Source organism: Scardinius erythrophthalmus, assembly GCF_964197995.2.
Source record: "Scardinius erythrophthalmus genome assembly, chromosome: 9".
Taxonomy (NCBI): Eukaryota; Metazoa; Chordata; class Actinopteri; order Cypriniformes; family Leuciscidae; genus Scardinius; species Scardinius erythrophthalmus.
The window spans coordinates 2,685,822-2,706,015 of NC_138229.1; the positions used below are offsets into that span (position 1 = coordinate 2,685,822).

General features: G+C 36.9%; 2 protein-coding genes across 5 annotated transcripts in view; one reads left to right on the forward strand and one right to left on the reverse strand.

Moving 5' to 3' along the window:
* tm6sf2a (transmembrane 6 superfamily member 2a) overlaps nucleotides 1-2,437 on the reverse strand; it is a 9,158-nt gene extending 6,721 nt beyond the window's left edge. The window contains exons 1-2 of the mRNA XM_081373884.1: nucleotides 2,181-2,437; nucleotides 1,384-1,487 (exon numbers count right to left, since the gene is read on the reverse strand). Coding sequence (XP_081230010.1) covers nucleotides 1,384-1,487; nucleotides 2,181-2,320 — 244 coding nt within the window. The 5' untranslated portion in view covers nucleotides 2,321-2,437. The remainder of the gene's footprint in view (nucleotides 1-1,383; nucleotides 1,488-2,180) is intronic.
* A 1,047-nt stretch (nucleotides 2,438-3,484) lies between these two features.
* The window catches only part of sbno2a (strawberry notch homolog 2a), a 59,492-nt gene continuing 42,782 nt past the window's right edge, over nucleotides 3,485-20,194 (forward strand). Inside the window, exons 1-4 of one of the 4 annotated variants that reach the window (XM_081374922.1) lie at nucleotides 3,485-3,654; nucleotides 4,425-4,601; nucleotides 6,978-7,057; nucleotides 14,089-14,176. In XM_081374922.1, the coding sequence (XP_081231048.1) occupies nucleotides 4,482-4,601; nucleotides 6,978-7,057; nucleotides 14,089-14,176 (288 nt within the window). In that variant the 5' untranslated portion in view covers nucleotides 3,485-3,654; nucleotides 4,425-4,481. The remainder of the gene's footprint in view (nucleotides 3,655-4,424; nucleotides 4,602-6,977; nucleotides 7,058-14,088; nucleotides 14,177-20,194) is intronic. The other 3 variants (XM_081374923.1, XM_081374925.1, XM_081374924.1) reach the window with 3 other exon arrangements.

The window sequence follows — 20,194 nt, forward strand, 5'->3', positions numbered from 1 at the left end:
TCACAATAGTGTTTTCACAACTTTCAAACAGAGGGAAAACTAGAGCGAGATCGATAACGTCAGTCAGAAGAGAGAAAGATGTCAACTTTACGTCACTCCTATAGCAGATGCATTAGAAACTCACAGCATTAACTCGTTTTTTTTGTAATTGGATGCAAAAGTAATATGATATAAAGTATAGTATTGTAAATATACTTAATTAAAAAAAAAACCTGTTAAAACATCATCTGAGTCATAGAGTCATCACACTCTGTAAAAAGGATAATTTAATTCATTTTTTTTACATTTATTTTTATTACATTTTATGAATTAAACAGCTCATAAACATAGTTTATCACTAGAAAAAATTGGAATAACATGTTAAACATGAAAGTATTGTGCAATTATTTAAGACATTTCTCCTTAAAGGCCGGCTACATTATGCAACTTTCTAAATCTTTCTTCCAAAACGTGTTTTTGTCTTACCCTGATTCCCTATGGTAAGAGCTCGTAATAAAACAAGAATCAACATTAGCTTGGCTTTTCAGAGATGACGAGAACCGAGGGATCTGAAATGTTGTAAAAGTGTTTTATTACTCAACAGGAGAGTAAGTGTTTTATTGAACAGATGTTTCTCTCTAACAGAGTTCACTGTAAAGCATTATCTATCGTGAAGATCATTTCATTATGGGCTGGAGTTTATTTTGAAGGAAGTAGCGTGTCTATTAATGGTTAAAACTACAGTAACATCTTCAGCTTGAGATCCTTTCATCTAAACTGGTTATATCTGTTAAACCTATAGTGAATGTTTTATGAGCAATATGATAATCATATTCATCCGCAACCAAAACAATGTTCTTCCACAAAATACATGCAGTTTTGCTTTTAACCACTAGAGGGCCACAGGTTATTGTATTGAATATGATTGCCTTTGGCTTGCTCAGTTGGGGATATTTGGGGATATTTAATTAAATTAATCAATCAACGATACTATTGATCAGCATTACCAAACGTGGATGTTTTCCACAAGAAACAAACATTGATGTATTATTTTAATTTAATACTGTGAAGCTGCTTTGATACAATCTGTATTGTGAAAAGCGCTATATAAATAAACTTGACTTGACTTGTACCTTTAAATAGATTTTTTTGGTATAAACTTCTTTAAAATGAAGCCAGGAACCCTTGAGTTTAGACGGGTATGTGGAACCATTGAACCTTTCACATTTAATTTAATGTGTTGCCATTTCTTTGTAATTATTCGTGAAATTTACCAGTAATGTCTGTGTAAAAACTGTTTCAACACCATTTTTTTTTTCAGTGTGTTTGAGAAACATAATTGAGATATTAAAGAGATCCCATTTGTGATCTTTCAGCATCTTCATCTGTCAGTATTGGACTTACCATAGAAGAGAGGGTCAGTAGATTTCTTACTCTTGACACTGAGGTTTGTCAGGAGGAATATCGTCGTAAGAACCGCGATGCCTATAGCCAGTATAACCTGTGGACTGAATGAGAAAAGCATCATAAATGATTATCAGAAGATTGTTTTTATCTTGCATGATCATATTTCACCCCATAAAACAAGTTAGTGCAAAAAAATAGCCTATTTTAGCAACATAAAATGTAATTTTCATCATTGTCAAAGCTGATTTGCATTCAATTCTTGTGACTGTAATAGTAAGTTTGATTGTATTACACTTAAAATGCTGCAATAAATGCATAAATCACTAAAAATATGTAATATAATAAATATAGATATAGTTAATGAATATAATATATTTATTATATAATTAAATGTCAAATATTCACATGATGTAGCCTAGGCCATAAATAATCTACAATTTAAAGTCAACTTTTTCTGCATTGTGAGATTTTTGAGGGTGAAACTTGATTGCATTTTCATGAAATCATATCATAAAAATATCTGAGTGGCCAAATGTTCCTGAAAGCTTTCATGAGATTCACCATTAATGCTGTCAGCTCGCTGATCAGCTCAGCTCTTGATCAAATGGAGTTTGAAACAGATGTTGGTTGCCCTCTTTTGGCAAATTGAGGTAGGCCTCATAAAACCTCATAAAACGCTTTAAAAGTCACATATACGACCTTGTAAAACAAAAGCGAGTTTGCATTGCTCAATGTCAACGCAATATTCTTTAACATGCACCATTGTAAAATAACAACATAAGATGCAAACTTACTCTTGTAAGAAGGACACATGGTTGATTGTGTAGAGAATTAAAGGTGCCGTCAGAGACAGAATACAAACACTGATCTCTGGAGGAAAATCCATTTGAGAAATCAGGAATCCACACAAATATCCTTCAGCTCTATCTAGCATACAGGCAAAATATAAATAGCGATTAAAATAAATATCTAGGAACTGAAATAACACATGTTCTGTCTTGATTTCCCTGAGGTTTGGGCTCTGTGTCAGTGTGTGTCCTGTAGTTTGCTCAACACTAATGATGATGATGATGGAATCAACATGAAATCAGGTCAAACATTCCAAAGTCCACGGACTATGAACTAATACCGCCCATATCTGACAGAAAGAGTCCCATCGATAATGAGGCGAAACCAGCCAGCTGAGAAACACGTGTGGTTGTCTACTCTTTATTTTAAGGTGACTTTGTACTTCAAAGAAGTTCTGAGTAATATTAATTAACTACATGTACTTATAGAGTTACGGTTAGGGTTTGGTTATGCCTATGCATAATTGACTGTTATTACTATAGTAAGTAGGCTAGTAACGTGTAACTACGTCCCCTTAAAATAAAGTGTAAGGCTACCAAATGTGTTCTAAGAACGTTTTACGAAACATGCCAACATTCTTTGGAACGTTACTTTTGAATGTTCTGTGAACGTTCTGAAACAATTAGTAACATTTAAAAAAATGTTAAAAAGGAACGTGCAACTAAAACGTTTCAGAATTCCATGAACGATTTTTTTGTGCAAACATACATTATTAGAGACCATAAACAACCTTGCCAGAACCTTGTCAGTTTCTAAAATTAAAAAAATATATGATAAATTGGTTTTAGCCTCCGCTGTCATAAAAAAGAAACAACAAAAAAGGTCATGAAAGCAGTTTGAAGGAGATTACACTGTAAATAAATATAAAATCAATAAGTTTTTTTTACATTGCTTTACTACACCAAAATAAGTTAAGCAATTTTCAACTTAAAAAAAAAAAAGTTATACAAGATTCAGCTCATTTTTAAACTCAGTTTAATGTAATTTAAGGCGGCTACTTTTTACATAGGCCTATTAATTATGATTTCACAGTGTCCAAATGTATTAGTAATATTAATGAATTATAGGTTTTATTCGTATTTAGATGGGTGGGTTTAGAGCTTCTAGAATATATTTAAAAATATCATTATAAACAAGGGAAATAGTAAACCAAATGAGTTATTTCCTTTTCTAATCCACAAAAATTCACCTAGCGTCGCGCGTGCGTTGTGGATCGGCGATGACGTCAGCGGAAGAGTCCTCCTTCTTTAAGAACAAGATGGCGACGTCGACCAGGAAGTAGGTAAACAACCGTACAGGGGTAGAAAAATATGGATTAACCCCTCCAATACACCTTTACCGATCGAGAAAAACCCAGATTGAGTGGTCGTTAGTGCTTGTTGAGGGGTTTCGCGGAAAGGGGGGTTTAATTAACGCTCGGTGAGTGAGTTTTCTCTCAGGTTAGCATGTTAGCACGAATCAAACAATAGCGCTCCATTGAGTCAATCAGAAAAACACACAGACAGCTGATAAATTCGTGTATAAATCAATTAAGTTAGTCTACAATAATCAATACGAGCTGGGAATCATATTAAAGTGGCGTGTTTGAGAGGCCAGTGCTGTTTGGTTGATGCTTTTCAGTTTGACATACGCTCAGACAGATTATTTCAAGATAATCGTATGTGTGTTTAAATGTTTCTGTTTTGATATCATCTGTTTATTAAGGGTGGATGTGTGACAGCTTGTTTTAAAGAGGTTAAAATAAAGATGAGGCGTACTTACAATGTAATTCCCCTCAAACTGTCACATAGACAAGGCCTCTATCATATTTTGAATATATTAACCCATTAACATATGTCTTGTATTCTATTTATTAATATATATGTATATATGTTATCTTTTATCTAAAATAATCTGTTTGCATCTGGTTTATGTACATTTTTCAATTAAAATAGATCTGGTTGTTATGATAGTAACAATTTCTTAATGGAAACACTTGCATTTTAATGAGAAAAATGCAAAATAGAAGTGGTTTTCACTAGTGGTCTGTGTGCATGTGTTTATCTGTAGTTTGTAATTTTTATCTTGTTAGTAATCACCGCCAAATCAGTAGCTGGTCAAATAAATCTGTAGTGTTCAGGAAATCAGCAGTGGATGCAGAGATTATTTGTGATGATTATTACTCTGACTGATCTCTCTCTCTCTCTCAGAGATGGCTGAAGAACGACGGGGGTTTGACTCGTAATCATGTTTCTTCTCGGAGCCTGATGCCCATTCTTGCCACGTCTGTTGTCATGGACACGGAGGACTATCTGCACCCTGAGGACCCTCAGTTGGGGAGCCCGAAGTTCAGCGCTCCCAGTCCTCCTCTCCCAAGTTCCATGGAGGTAAACACCGGACCTTTAAATGTCTAAAATACCATGCAAATTTTACATTAAGATACACTGTTTATTGTAAATGTTATAGTTACCCCTATACAAGAGTCTCAGACTAAAGGTCTGCACATGTTTGAACTTGAATCCCCTCTCTCTCTCTCTATATATATATTTTATAGTATATATGAAGAGTTCAGATGCAAAAGCCTCTAAATGCCATCTGAAATTTTCTTATAGAATGATAATTTTTATCAAGCTTGTATATTTAAGTTCAGTAATTTCACTTAAATGACAATTAAAAGGTAATCTTCATTGCCATTTAAGTGAAATTATTGAATTTAAATATACAAGCTTGATAAAAATGATCATTCTATAAGAAAATTTCAGATGGCATTTAGAGGCTTTTGCATCTGAACTCTTCATATATATATATATATATATATATATATATATATTAGTGTATATTTATATATATATATATATATATATTAGGGATGCACCAATGTATCGGCCAATAATCGTTATCTCCCTATCGGCCATTGGCCTATTCAATCCTTCGCTAAGAGTTTGATTGACAGGTTACCTGACTAATCATAATGCCAAATCCACCATTTTGTCAGACAAACCAGATAGGAGAGTTAGTAGATTAAAGTCAGTGGACTTGAACTTAAAAAATGGCGTGTATTGACGTCTTTCCGCGGTTGATGTTGACCCTCTGATCAGTTCATGTATGTTTATTTCGAAAATCAACAATAATCTTTGAAAAATAAAGCTTTTTGCTTTGTTACTGTTCTGATGAGAAACAGTCTCAGCTTTCAAATTCTGTCCATATTATCACAAAATTCAAATAATAAATTGCGTTTTGACACTCTTAGATGTGAAGTGACGATCGCTGTAATGTCGCAGTCAGTCTTTTCTTCCACTTTACTACAAGTTATTGCATGAAAAAACATACATGAACATCAGAAGGAATGTTGAAAGAATACAGTAGAACTGACTGAAATATATATCATGTCTCATGTAATCACTAAATCAGTGTTTCAGTCGCCGATAGACAATATAACCGCTTGTGAACAATGCCACTTAATCTTGCATTTACCTTAGGAAAGTTAACCAGTGTTCACCGTTAATTAGCTGTAAAAACACTAGAGAGGAGCGTATGTATGTATGTTTGAATGAATTTGTCACGAAGACAAGTGTTTTTAAAAATTACCTTATGAGCTGTATATTAAGTGTAATTATTATATCTGAAAATAAATAGCAGTTGAATATAATAGTTTGGGTTCCCTTTATAGTTTACAGCATTAGTTAGGAGAGATTTTTTTCCTATCGGTATCGGAAAATATCATTCTGAGTAATCGCTATTGGCAGAGAAATGTGGTAGCTATGCATCTCTAATATTCCCCATTAATTACAAACCTATGCCAAGTGCAAATTTAACTTGAAGTTACACATGACAATTCTCCTGATCTTATCAGGCTCGGGTTTGGTAACATATTGAGCTCATTATACTAGCCTGTTCACAGTCTATTTGCTGCTGCACTCTCTAATGTCACAGTCTTGATGACGTTTTTCCTGATCTGATTAAATTAACTGTCTTCTTCATAACTATTACTCTAGTTGGTCTCGAACGTTGTCCAATATGGGACGGACATGGAGTGCGTTGGTAGCCATTGGTAATCATCCTTCTAGAAACAGTTGCTTCACATCACCTGGTTTATGGTTGTTTATTTGGTGAACTGTTGGTCTTCACCATGTATGTGCACGATTTGTGTTGGGTCTCAGCATGTCTGTATAGCCCCTTTCACACAGCGCGTTGATCCCGGGAAATTGCCGTGAAATTGCTAGAGTGCCTTCTGTGTGAACGCAAACACGTCCCGGATTGATGCCGTGATGGGGACCTAGTAACATTGCCGGGATCAGTCTGTGTGAACAAAAGCCAGGACCAATGCCGTGAGGGGTGTGTCGTAGTGATGACGCACGGGCCTTTCTACAACCTGTGCGACAGCATACGGGGAACAAGCACACTCACGCTACTGGGGAGTATGGACTCCTCTTCGTGTAGAAATCGTGTAGATGAAGTGGAGTTATCAGCAGAACTGACATCTGACAGGAGTTATCACATCCTGGCGGTCACATGTCTTAACGGGATGTGTGTGAACGCACTCACAGATTCCGGAAAATCACCGGCAGTGTGAATGAACCGAAATTGAAACGATCCCGGGACACATTATGCATGTATTTTCCTGAATCTCTGTGTGAAAGGGGTCGATGAGTCACTAGTTCATATTATAAATATTTGGGTTAATGGGTAGTATCTCTGCTGAACAGTGTTTCCAAATGGCCACTTCCTGTGTCAAATGTGCTGTTTGTTTCCTGTTTCCCCAGAATCAGCTGTATCCGTCTAACTCATGGGCGTACTCACAGCAAACTCAATACAACCAGCACTATCCTATGCAATCTGGGAGGTGAGTTATGCACACTGTACGTCAACAAAGCTAAAAAACAAACTAAAATTATAACAAGGGCTGTCATGATTCCTTGATTAAATTTGAGTACGCAAATCCTTGATTGCAATTTACCTGTGTTGATTAACCGGCAAAATACCGCAAGCGTAAGCGCATTCAATGGACGAGAATCCATGAACCCCATTGTTAGACCGTTTTGAAAGGCTTTATGATATATTAAAACCATTTTGAAAACATATGGCATTATGCGCTGCGGGTTTCAGGTACTTAATTATTTGCATGTGTGTAAAGGTGTAAAACAGCAAATGCTGCTCCACACGATCTCAGTCTCTGCATGTGCTATGAATGCGCATGCGTCGCGTCTGAGCGCGTTGTTGTCTTTGGAGCTCCATCGATTGATTTATAATTCTTGATTTCTCTTTAAACTCACTTACAACGAACATTTTCTACTTTTCCTCACCTCATAGTTATAACGCGGATTGTTGAGCAGACGCGTCTCAAGCCTTGTGATCCAACGCTGGATACTCTTATAGGTTACGTCCGTGGATCACGGCTGAACGCGTCTTCTCCGCACTCATTTAAGTTACAAACAAACATTTTTTCGCCTATCGTGCGTCTACTCTACACCCGTACCACTGAAAAGACGGATTATATCCAAGACTTAAGCCATAAATTAGTATTAATATTGATAGCACCACTGGTAGCGTCGTTGCTAACTTAACTTACTGTCCATCTGTTAAAATGGCGAATATATCAAATGTAAGTAGTCTACCTTTTGGTGCAGGTGAGGACACATTTGAGCTGCACGCGGTGCAGTCTGAGCTGGAAGCTGTTGAGAAACAGATCCACGACCTTTTAGTAAGAAAAGCCGAGCTGATAGACCGGCGTTTGGCTCTCGAAACATCACGCGCCGATGCACACAAATCAGTGATTAACATTACTAACCCGCTGACTCCGACCTCGTCTACTCCGTGCGTTCCTCAACATCGGTCCCGAACGTCGAGGTCGCGATCAGCCATGGTCTCGTTCACTCCGGCTCCAACATGCCATCACGAAGCCTGGATTTTTCCGCAGCGGAAGTCGCGAGTCAGGTCTAGACCAAGAAAACTCTCTCCGACCCTCCCGGTTTTCGAGATATCCACACAAAACCGCTTCTCCCCTCTTCGCGAAACAGAACGCGATGCTGTGATCATCGGCGATTCCATCGTTCGACACGTACACGTTATGTTAAATAAAAGTAAGGTGCATAGTCACTGCTTTCCTGGTGCTCGTGTTTCTGAAATCGCTGCTCACGTTCCCGAGATTCTGAACGAGCGCGTCGGAACCGTTGTCCTGCACGCGGGAGGGGCCGACATCAGACTGCGCCAAACGGAGGTTTTGAAGAAAGACTTCAGGAATCTGATCGATACGGTACGCAGCACATCGCCTGATATAACGATTATTGTGTCAGGACCGCTTCCCACGTATCGACTAGGTCATGAAAAGTTTAGTAGATAATTCACGCTAAACGAATGGTTAATGTCATGGTGCAATGAGCAGAAACTTCTCTTTGTAAATAATTGGAATCTGTTTTGGGAGCGTCCTAGGCTTTACCGTGCTGATGGCTTACACCCAAACAGATTCGGATCGGATCTTCTGTCAGATAACATCTCCAAAATGTTAAATACCTTTTGACTAGTAAACAAAAGTCCAAATCATAGTCTCTGCTGCACCAATTTAACTGATATAAATAGTGTAGAACATTGCATAGAAACTGTGTGTGTTCCTCGTTTAGTGAGATCAAATCATAAATCTACTGCAGGATCTAGAAAAAATCTAATTGTTATTAAACCAGAAAATGTTGCTATTGGTAATCAAAAACAATTTCTAAAGCTAGGTCTTCTAAACATTAGATCACTCACACCTAAGGCAGTTATTGTAAATGAAATAGTCACAGATAATAGCTTCGATGTACTTTGCCTTACTGAAACCTGGCTTAAACCAAATGATTATTTTGGTTTAAATGAGTCTACTCCAGCAGGATACTCCTATAAGCACGAGCCCCGTCTGAATGGTCGTGGCGGCGGTGTTGCAACAATCTATAGAGATTTTCTCAATGTTACTCAGAAAACGGGTTATAAGTTTATTTCATTTGAAGTACTTGTACTAAATGTTACGCTCTTAGATGTTCGAAAAACATCCCTATTATCTCTAGCCTTGGCTACCGTATATAGACCGCCTGGGCCTTACGCTGATTTCCTAAAAGAGTTTGCAGATTTTCTCTCAGACCTATTAGTTAACTTCGATAAAGCATTAATTGTTGGAGACTTTAATATCCATGTAGATAATTAAAATGATGCGTTAGGGGCTGCGTTTACAGATTTATTAAACTCCTTTGGGGTCAAGCAAAACATTACCGGACCGACTCATCGATTTAATCATACACTCGATTTAATTATATCACATGGAACCGATCCAACCGATATAGATATCATTCCACAAAGTGACGATGTCACTGACCATTACATGGTAACTTGCATATTACGTACTCCTGTAATATATCATGCTGCGCCGCGTTATCGATTAGGCAGAACAATCCTTCCATCCACCATAGATAATTTTTCAAACAGCTTATCGGATCTGTCTCAGCTGCTCAGTGAACCCAAACAAACAGATGAACTTGAGGAATTAACTAGCACTATGAGCACCATTCTCTCTGGATCATTGGATATTGTTGCGCCCATTAGATTAAAAAAGGTCAGAGAGAAAAGTAAAGCACCATGGTACAACAGTACTACGCGTGTTCTAAAGAGAGAAACCCGTAATTTAGAGCGTAAATGGAAACAAACCAACTTAGAGGTCTTTAGAATCGCATGGAAAGACAGTATGTCACGTTATAAAAAGGCCCTAAAAGCGGCCAGGGCTGAGCATCTACGCAAACTAATAGAAAACAACCATAACAATCCTAAGTTCTTATTTAACACCGTGGCGAGACTAACAAATAAACAGATGTCTCCTGAACGAAGTATTCCATTACAGTTTAGTAGTAATGATTTCATGAAGTTCTTCACTGAGAAAATAGAAAACATCAGAACCACAATTGTAAACGTTCAATCCTCAATCGCGCCTTATAATTCAGCCTCAATTATCACGCCGCAAGAACAATTACAGTGCTTTTCAACTATAGAACAAAAAGAGTTAAATAAATTTATCATTTCCTCTAAAACAACAACATGTTTATTAGATCCCATACCAACTAAACTATTGAAAGAAGTGTTACCTGTAGTGGAAGAGCCTCTCCTCAATATTATTAACTCGTCTTTATCTTTAGGTTATGTTCCAAAAACATTTAAACTGGCAGTTATAAAACTTCTCATTAAGAAACCACAATTAGATCCGAATAATCTAGTAAATTATAGACCCATTTCAAATCTACCTTTTATGTCTAAAATACTAGAAAAAGTTGTGTCCGCTCAACTGGGCTCTTTCTTACAAGAAAATGACACGTATGAAAAGTTTCAGTCTGGATTCAGGCCGCATCATAGCACTGAAACTGCGCTCGTTAAAATCACAAATGATTTACTTTTAGCTTCTGACCAAGGCTGTATCTCAATATTAGTTTTACTTGATCTTAGTGCTGCGTTCGATACTATAGATCATACAATACTCTTAGATCGACTACAAAATTATACTGGTGTTCAAGGACAAGCATTAAGCTGGTTTAGATCGTATTTATCTGACCGCTACCATTTTGTTTATTTAAATGGAGAAAAATCTATCATAACTCCAGTAAACTATGGAGTGCCGCAGGGATCTGTGTTAGGCCCTCTATTATTCTCAATATATATGCTACCACTTGGAAATATTATAAGGAAACATGGAATTAGTTTCCATTGTTATGCTGATGACACTCAAATCTATATTTCATCACGGCCAGATGAAAACGCTAAATTATCCAAATTGACAGAGTGTGTTAAAGATATTAAAGATTGGATGACGCATAATTTTCTTTTATTAAATCCAGACAAGACAGAGGTACTACTTATCGGTTCAAAAAACCACCCACAAAACCTCTCACAATACAACTTTAACATAGTAGGATGTCCTGTTACTTCATCCTCTACAGTAAAAGACCTGGGTGTTATATTAGACTGCAACCTGTCTTTTGAAAATCATATTTCATATGTTACAAGAACAGCCTTTTTCCACCTTAGAAACATTGCTAAGCTACGTAATATGCTATCAGTTTCTGACGCAGAAAAGTTAGTTCATGCATTCATGACCTCGAGACTAGATTACTGTAATGCGTTATTAGCCGGTTGTCCTGCATCCTTAATAAACAAGCTACAGTTAGTCCAAAATGCCGCCGCTAGAGTTCTAACTAGATCAAGAAAATATGATCATATAACACCGATTTTATCATCCCTACATTGGTTACCTATAAAGTCCCGTATTAATTACAAGGTATTGCTACTGACTTATAAAGCCCTAAACGGCTTAGCTCCAGTCTATTTAACCGATCTTCTATCGCCCTATAATCCATCGCGCTCTTTAAGGTCACTAAATTCGAGGCTTTTGGTCATACCTAGGATATCTAGGTCCACCAAAGGAGGGAGAGCATTTTCACATTTAGCACCAAAACTCTGGAATAGTCTTCCGGATACTGTTCGTTGCTCAGACTCGCTCTCCCAGTTTAAAACTAGATTAAAGACGCATCTCTTCAGCCAGGCATTCATATAATACTTTTAATCCTACAGTTAAATCCGACCTCTAGTTCATAAACGCCAGAGGAGAACTGGCCCCCGACTGAGCCCGGGTTCTCCCAAGGTTTTTTTTTTCTCCATTAGGTCACCTGATGGAGTTTTTCGGTTCCTTGCCACTGTTGCCTTTGGCTTGCTCAGTTGGGGATATTTGGGGATATTTAATTAAATTAATCAATCAACGATACTATTGATCAGCATTACCGAACGTAGACGTTCCACTAGAAACAAACATTGATGTATTGTTCTAATTTATTACTGTGAAGCTGCTTTGATACAACCTGTGTTGTGAAAAGCGCTATATAAATAAACTTGACTTGACTTGACTTGACATGTGCGGTTTGGGTTTGCAATAACATGCTTGAGTTTCTTATAATGTTCGTTCTTAAAATGTGCCATTTCACCAGATTTGTAACGTAAATCATTTATAAACCTAAACCAACGCAGGAGAATACATCAATATGTTTCTAAATATGCAAACTGTTCATCGCGGTTTCAAAATATAAGTTTTAACCCTCGCACTGAGTTTACATGTTCTTGTTCAAGAAATTGAACAATTCTTGTATTTCTATCGTTAAGAAGTGACTCAGTATTAAAGATGAAGTGGACATTTGAATTAAATGTTGTTTGGCCAGAGTTATACAAGGATTTGATCTGCTGTAAAGTGTAACAACAATCATCACCAGGCATTTGTTATAATACATTATGTACATTAATTGTTTGTTTAGACTATATTATGCATATCACATTATGAATTTTAACAGGATTGTTCAAAAAAACCATATGATTACTTGCTTGATACTTTATTTTTTTGCTTTTGATACTTTATGAGGCCAATTATTATTACCTTGTTGTTATTATACCTATGTATTTTAAAGGAGAACTCCGGTCAATTTTAACATTGAGCTAATTTTTTTTGTACATTTGGAGTGCTATCAATACAGAGAACAACGACAAAAATCGGTGTTGCCTACACAGAGTTATTCTCTTTTTAAAATTTGCACCCTGTTGACTTCAATGGGGCAAGTTTTAAACCTGCTTTTAGCCTCTTAACATCCTTGATGTGTCATTACAAGTGCACAGAAAATGTGAGTGATTCCTTCAGAGTGAACACGAGTGGATCTGATTGCAGTAGATGTGAAAGATATGTATAAAAATTGTTATTTAAGCCAGCGCAAATACCTGTTTACATCCTGTTTTCGGTTGAAGTCCAAAGTAGTCGATTGCCGAGTTCACACGCGTGATCATAGGTAACTAAACCTATGCGCGTGAACTCGGCAATCGACTACTTTGGACTTCAACCGAAAACAGGATGTAAACAAAGGTATTTGCACTGGCTTAAATAACATAATTTTTATACATATCTTTCACATCTACTGCAGTCAGATCCACTCGTGTTCACTCAGAAGGAAAAAAACTTGTCCCAAAAAAAAACAGTTTAAAACTTGCCCCATTGAAGTCAACAGGATGCAAATTCTAAAAATAGAATAACTCTATTTTTGTACTTAAGATTTTTGTAGTTGTTCTCTGTATTAACAGCACTCCAAATGTACAAAAAAATGAGCTCAATGTTAAAATTGACCGGAGTTCTCCTTTAAGTCGTTTTAATGGCTATCGTTCACTTAGGTCTATTTCTATTACCTCAAATAATCGATTAATCGTCAAAATAATCGACCGAATACTCGATTACCTGAATAATCGCTAGTGACAGCCCTAATTTTTAACAGGTTTGTGAATCGTTCATTATATATTAAAGGTATAGCGGAGGATCTTTCCAATTTTAGATAAGTCCTGCCCTCTCCACTTTTTGAAAAGTTTGATTGATTCACCAGAATAATTGACAATTAGGAGGACCAATAGTATAGGTGATCCACCCGGAAGTAAAAAGTCCTCCGCTATACCTTTAATAATAATATATTGACAAATAAATAGTCAACACATTTTTAATCCTTGCTGACTGCATGCAGAATGAACATCCAGCTTAATCTGTCGTTTAATTCATGAATGAATCAGCGCAGTGAAGATCATTGACTGAATCAGTTAAATGACTCACTGAATCGACTCATAACCTTTAACTGCCTCTCAAATGTTTGGTGCAGTTTCCAATTATAATATTGTGGTGCATTCTGATATATTGAACACATGTACTTTATCGTGAGTTAGTTGATGATACCCATCCTTATAATATATCAGTAATCTGATATGAAGCGCTCTGAATTCATATAGCAGTATTTCTAGGTGTATTTTGAAGACATTGTGATTGTTCCTGATCTTTCTCCACTGATTTATCAGACAGCTCCAGCCGAACTCGTCCTCTGTGAATCTGGACCTCTCTGACATTGACTTTCATGACCTTGTGCGGAACGGAGACTTCTCCCAGGTACGAGCAGATCCCGTCTTTTCTTGCTTCCAGAGCCATTGAGAAATGAATGCGGAAACAAGCAATAGTGTATTATTTTTCCTCTCCTGAAACTGATTTCTGGGAATTTGCTCTGAAACCCATGATGATCTATGTATCAGCCTGTTCATCTTGTACGTTATGGACTTTTAGTCGCTGCAAGTGGGACAGTGTGGGCTGACATCTCAGGATCACTAACATGCTTTGACCATTATTTTGTTCTAATGAATAGCTTAGCCTGCAGGAAAACGGATTAATCTCAAACCCACAGCTGAACAAAGCAGTGCTGTTGAACATGTAGGTGTGATTAACACAAAAGATGGTTTACTCTATCATTATAGCAGCTGCGGTTCTTACTTACAGGATAAAAGCGCAAGCTCAAAGCGCAGCGCACAGTCATTCATGATGAAGCTGTGACATTAATGCAAACGCATTATCTGAGACTTTCAGTTTAGCTCAGCTACGGAAGGCTTTTTGTGTGACGAATGAACTGAAAGTGAAATGAAGATCTTGAATCATGATTTGGAGAAAGAAAAATAAAACAAATTGTTTTGGTTAGTTTAACTAACAATAATAACCCAGGTTTGAAATGTTTAGTGTGACCATTTCACAATCTTATTAAAACTAGTAGGCATTACAGTGTGTACTGCAGAGTATGCTGTACATCGACTATCTCTGTGTGACATGTGGAAAGTGATATATGGAGGAAAATGTTCTTTCTGTGTGTGTATGAGAACGTTGTTCAGATCTTATCAACATTATATGCTTCTTATATATTGCTCTTCAGGCACAAACTCACTATTTACTCTGTATTTGCATACTATTAAAGAGCCACACACTGCTGTCAACACTTCTTAAAGCACACTGCGGTAAAATTAGGCTTGGCTTGTCAGTAAATGTGGACACAAAAGCCTCATTTCCTGAAAGAAGACCACCACACCCCAGAGCAAACACTGGCATGATTGTGTTCGAGTTTGTTTGAGTGAATGTTACCTGTGTGTCAGTGTGTCTGTCACAGGTTTTGCTTCTGCGATCAGTTCAAGCTAATGTTTTTCTCAGATGAAAGTCTTCTTGGCATTCAGTCAGATGCCTATGCTGGAGGCAGGACAACCCGTGCTAAAGGTACAGCTTAGGTTTGGTTAATAATGTCTTATTTACAGAGGTTAGGCAAGGGTAAGATATTGTTGTTTTCTGTGGTTGTAACAGAAATTTGTTCAAAAAGCTTATGTAGATCATCTCTTGATAGGTTTCCTGACATCTTTTATATTCCTCTTTGACTCACTTTATTTATTTTCTTAATTTGTAGTTCTACTTGAGCAGTTTGATTTCTCTGTCCGTCTGTTTAAAAAAAAAACTAAACTAATATATCACCCAAAAAATTATGAATTTTATTTGATATTTAAGTAATTCCTGAAAAGTCAGCATGTGGTGCTTCTGATCTCTTTGTGTGGTATAATGCTTTCTAATATAAAAATACAGGTAACATTCAGTCATTGATGATTACAAATATCATCAGTTTGTTATGAATTTAATTCGATATTTATTTATATAACTTCTAATTGTTATGTCCAAGTCAGATTGTGAGGTTTCTGATCTCTTTGTTTTGTATAATGCTTTCTAAAAAAAAAAAGTCAACATGCAACAAATTACTTTCTTTTGAAAGTAATTGAAGATCCCTGAGCTCACAGCTGATTGGTCCCTTGTTAGGGCTTTGCGGTTAATCGTAATAGATTTTTGAAATTATGAAAATAAGATAATTGAGGCAAAACGATTATTGTGCCGCCAACGCACTTTCGTTTCTCCCTAAAAGCCCAAAATGAACATCCAAATCAGCCGAATAAGTGAGTGTTGTAAAATGTAGTCTACTGTTGCTAAACTGTGGGACTTGTTTGACATTAAACAGCGTTATCAAAAGCGCATTAAGCTGCAAAAGAGACATTTTCACAGGTGGCTCTCTGTGTGCACGATCCGAGTCAGAGCTGAAATGGGTTTCGGATGCGCTTCTAAACCATAGACTGTAAAAAAAATATGGACGTAGAGTCTGTGATGTCACCCGTAGGTTTCTGAAGACAGGTTTTGAAGCCTAAAGTGGGCGTAGCCGACCGTCGCCATCTTGGCAGCGCGTCACTCCCAAATTTATTTATTTTTACAGTCAGACAATGAGCTGAGGTAATGTGACCGCAAACAGACAGCAGACAAACGGCTAATGATGACTAATGACCACAGCAGCGGGAATCCACCTGTCACTCAAAAGTGGACACCCTTAATTATGCAGAACTTTAAGGCTTAATATAATGTAAACGGATGAGTTATAAAAAAAAATCACCCCCCTCACAGTCATCATGAAGGGAAAAATAAGCTATATAGACCAAAGCCACTTTTTGCACCAGGCTGTAAACATGTTTCTTTCTGCTGTAAAGTTGGGTATTTTAACATGGGGGAGATACAGATTTGACTCACTTCTGCACCCAGCCTCAAGTGGCCAGTCAATGAATTGCCGTTGAATTCATTTCCGTGTTGGTTTCAAGAAAGAGACAGGGAGGTTGCCGCTTGGTCTAAACCAAGCGTGCCACACAAGTGCTGAAAAGTGAAGCCAAAGCGTCTTGATCGCCTCCCGGTGGCTGTTCCCAGTATAGCTCATAAACCCCGCCCTCTGCATGAAGTCTAACGGACGCGATGGAACAATCAAATTACACTTCAAATAAATTTTTTCCAAAGATGTTTTCTGTTATTTTAGGTCGTTTTTATCACGCTGATTTAAGTTTAAGTGTTTGTTTTTGTGTTTTTTTTTAAATAAGTTTGAATCGTTATTTGATGCTATAAAAACGTTAATGACCTTGAAATCGCGGCTTTACTTCCTGGTCGCTACTGCGCAAAAGCAGGTCCCAAATCTGTGCAAGATGTCAGCGCCATATTAGGACTTTGGCAGCTTCACTTTTCGCCAATGGAAGAGAGTTAACGGGCGTCGTCCATCTTTTTTTACAGTCTATGGTCTAAACGTCTGCACACAAAAATGTCAAAATGCCTTTCCGGAGAATATTTATGTAAACACAATGGGTTATGTCTTAAGTTGAGACAAGTTGAGAAAGAAAACACGCGTGTATCAGTATATTGGATCAGTGCATTAGCTCTTAAAGTGACAGTAGCCTAATAAACCTGTCATTAATGATAATCAAACAACACATAACAAAGGAAAATCACTCCCTGATCTTGACTGAATAACTTAAGTAGCTTAAATAAGGATGAATCTATATTAAATGTGTACAATAAGACTATGCAGTGTTATTTGATTATTCAATTTTATCAATTTTATTCAATTCAGTTACTTATCTGAATGCCACCGTTAGTACATCGCTTATTTAATTTGTATTTTTTCCCCTGTTTTATTTATTTCTCCGTTTTGTTTGTAATTATTTTTAGGACTTTTTCTTACATTAGTTATTAATTTTTGTATCAATATCAATAATTGTGAAAATTCACTGATATTTCAAATTACTCAGATCGTGAAATAAGACTTAATGAAATATCCGTGTTAAATAATCATGATTTTCAATATTGACCAAAAAGAATCGTGATTATGATTTTTGCCATAATCTAGCAGCCCTATCCCTTAGTAGTGACCCTAATGAAGTGACATGTAGCTTCACTTCTAGTGTAAGGTGTTGTGACGTGATTTTAAATGATTTCAGTGTAGATACAGGTTTGCTGTGCGATTAGTTTTATTTATTTCAGCGTCTGCTTCTACAGATATCAGTTCTTGATGTGTTCAGACACTTCATCTCTTGTTCTGAATCTGACCTCCCTCCTTGTGCTTTTCCCCTCATTCCTTCCTATCCTGCAGAATTTACGGTTATTGCTCCGTCATTCAGGACACCCTGTTTTATCTTGGCTAAATTGCCCGTTTCACTCTCACAAATGGAAATATTACACAACTAAATGTCTCGCTGTCGGAAAAAGAGTAGGTTCAGAACAATACAAGGCAATTTCATCGTCTTTTGACAGCCAGATTTTTCTTTTTTTATAGAAGGATCCATCCAGTTGAGCACTTTAAAGAGGCCGTAACATCTGTGAATAGAAGGTTACAGTATCTAGAATGGGCTTTCATTTGATTGTTGAAGGATTATGGGTTTGTGTAAGACTCTATTAAGCTTGAGTTGAAGTTTACTGTGTAATTCTGCACTGTCAAAAACATCAAGATTTTTTTTATTTTGGCTCTCATACACAATTCCATAATAGTTATACATGTAGGCTGAAGCCTTAGCTTATTTTACCTACCACTTCTTCATAATAAGCGTAACTTCCACTGCTACGTGTGATCTATGCAAAAATATGCAAACACAAAACAATTATTTAAGACAAAATTCCCTAAGACCTTTATACACAACTGAAAATAACACATTTCATAATACAGTCGTTTTAAATTTCATGTGCACATTATTCATTTTGAGTTATATGTTTGTTTATCACCTTGTTTTTTTGATTTGCAAAGTGCTACACCTTCTTAAATCACTCCTTTGGCAGATATAAATCTATTTTTATATCAGTCGTCACCCTTATTATTAAAAACATGTATTTCCCTCATTGCAAATAGCCTCTGGATGCTTTTGTGAAATGAATTATGTATTTTATACATTTATGCAATTTGTAATCAACCAGATCACATTGATAAACTGTTGGTTGGTTATAGTTTGCTATAGTACTGAGGGCTTTTTCTGTGCAGTTAACTCTAAAGGTGCATTAAACGGGTCATGTTATGCTTTTTCACTCTTTCAACTTTGTAATGTTGTTGTTTGAGCATAAAAAAGATCTGCAAGGTTACAAAGCTCAAAGCCCACTCAAAAGGGAGATATTTTATTTGTTTGTACTCGTGGTTTTTCCGGGCTTTTTGAAGTCATAATGTTACTCATTTAAATAATCCCCACCCACGGAATACGCAAAAAAGGGGATGAGGCCTGGAGGAGCTGCTGCTACGTCAAAGAGACGCTGGTTTTTCCTCCCCGTTTCCAAAACTCATTTGTTTGACCTTCCTAAGGCTGACCAACTTGGTTAAGGCTGACGAGAGTGGTTAAAATTGATTTTAAACACTGTCCGTGAACATTATTACCCTGACTTTTTTCTGTGCGCTGCACATTTTACCGAAAACAGTGTCTCCTGAAATGGAGCAGTTCCCACTTTGTCGGGACAATCTGTTGTTTATGGATGACAACTTGCAAGTATGTCTTATTATTTGTAGTTGAGTTTTCGATTAACAGTTCCAATTATACGTTCTATGTTGTTGCTACGATGTAAATAAAGGGCAAAGCTTTGCCTCCGCTCGCTTTCTAGCCAACATTAGTGTTGATATAGTGTTTACTGTAGCTTTTGTAAGACTGTTCTCCGCCCCTTAGGAAAATAAACCATGGTTTTGTGATCGATTATTGTTCATATTATCATAGTTTTCCGACAAATATCATGATTAAATGGTGTTTAACTTATCTAAGATCTACAAGAAAATTAAAAACAAACATTCCACTCTGAAACATCCTGGGAAATCTGTGCTTGCAAAGTCCATGCATGAAATCCGTTCTGGTCGATCCTCTTATTTGTTAACATTGTCAGGGTCTGAATCAGGCTTGAATTGGTTTGAAATTGACGCCATCTTTAATATTTACACCTGAGCAGATGAAACTGGTGGTTATCGAAAGGGGCGTGACAATGCCCAAATACACAGTGCCAATCACAACACACTTGGCCAGCTAACCAATCACAGCACATTTCGTATTTCGTAAGGAGGGGCTTCATCGAAACTGGAACTATACGGCGCGCTCGAACCCAGACTGGGGAGAGAGGTGCTGAAATAATGTATAATATGTGAAAAAGAATGTGGGCAATCAAAGCATGAAAGCATATTCTAGTACCCCCCCTAAAAAAACAAGACTTCATAAAGGGGCATAATAGGACCTCTGTGACTTCACGATGTCAAGTTTTCAATGTTTTATCTCTCTAATCGCGCACATTGAG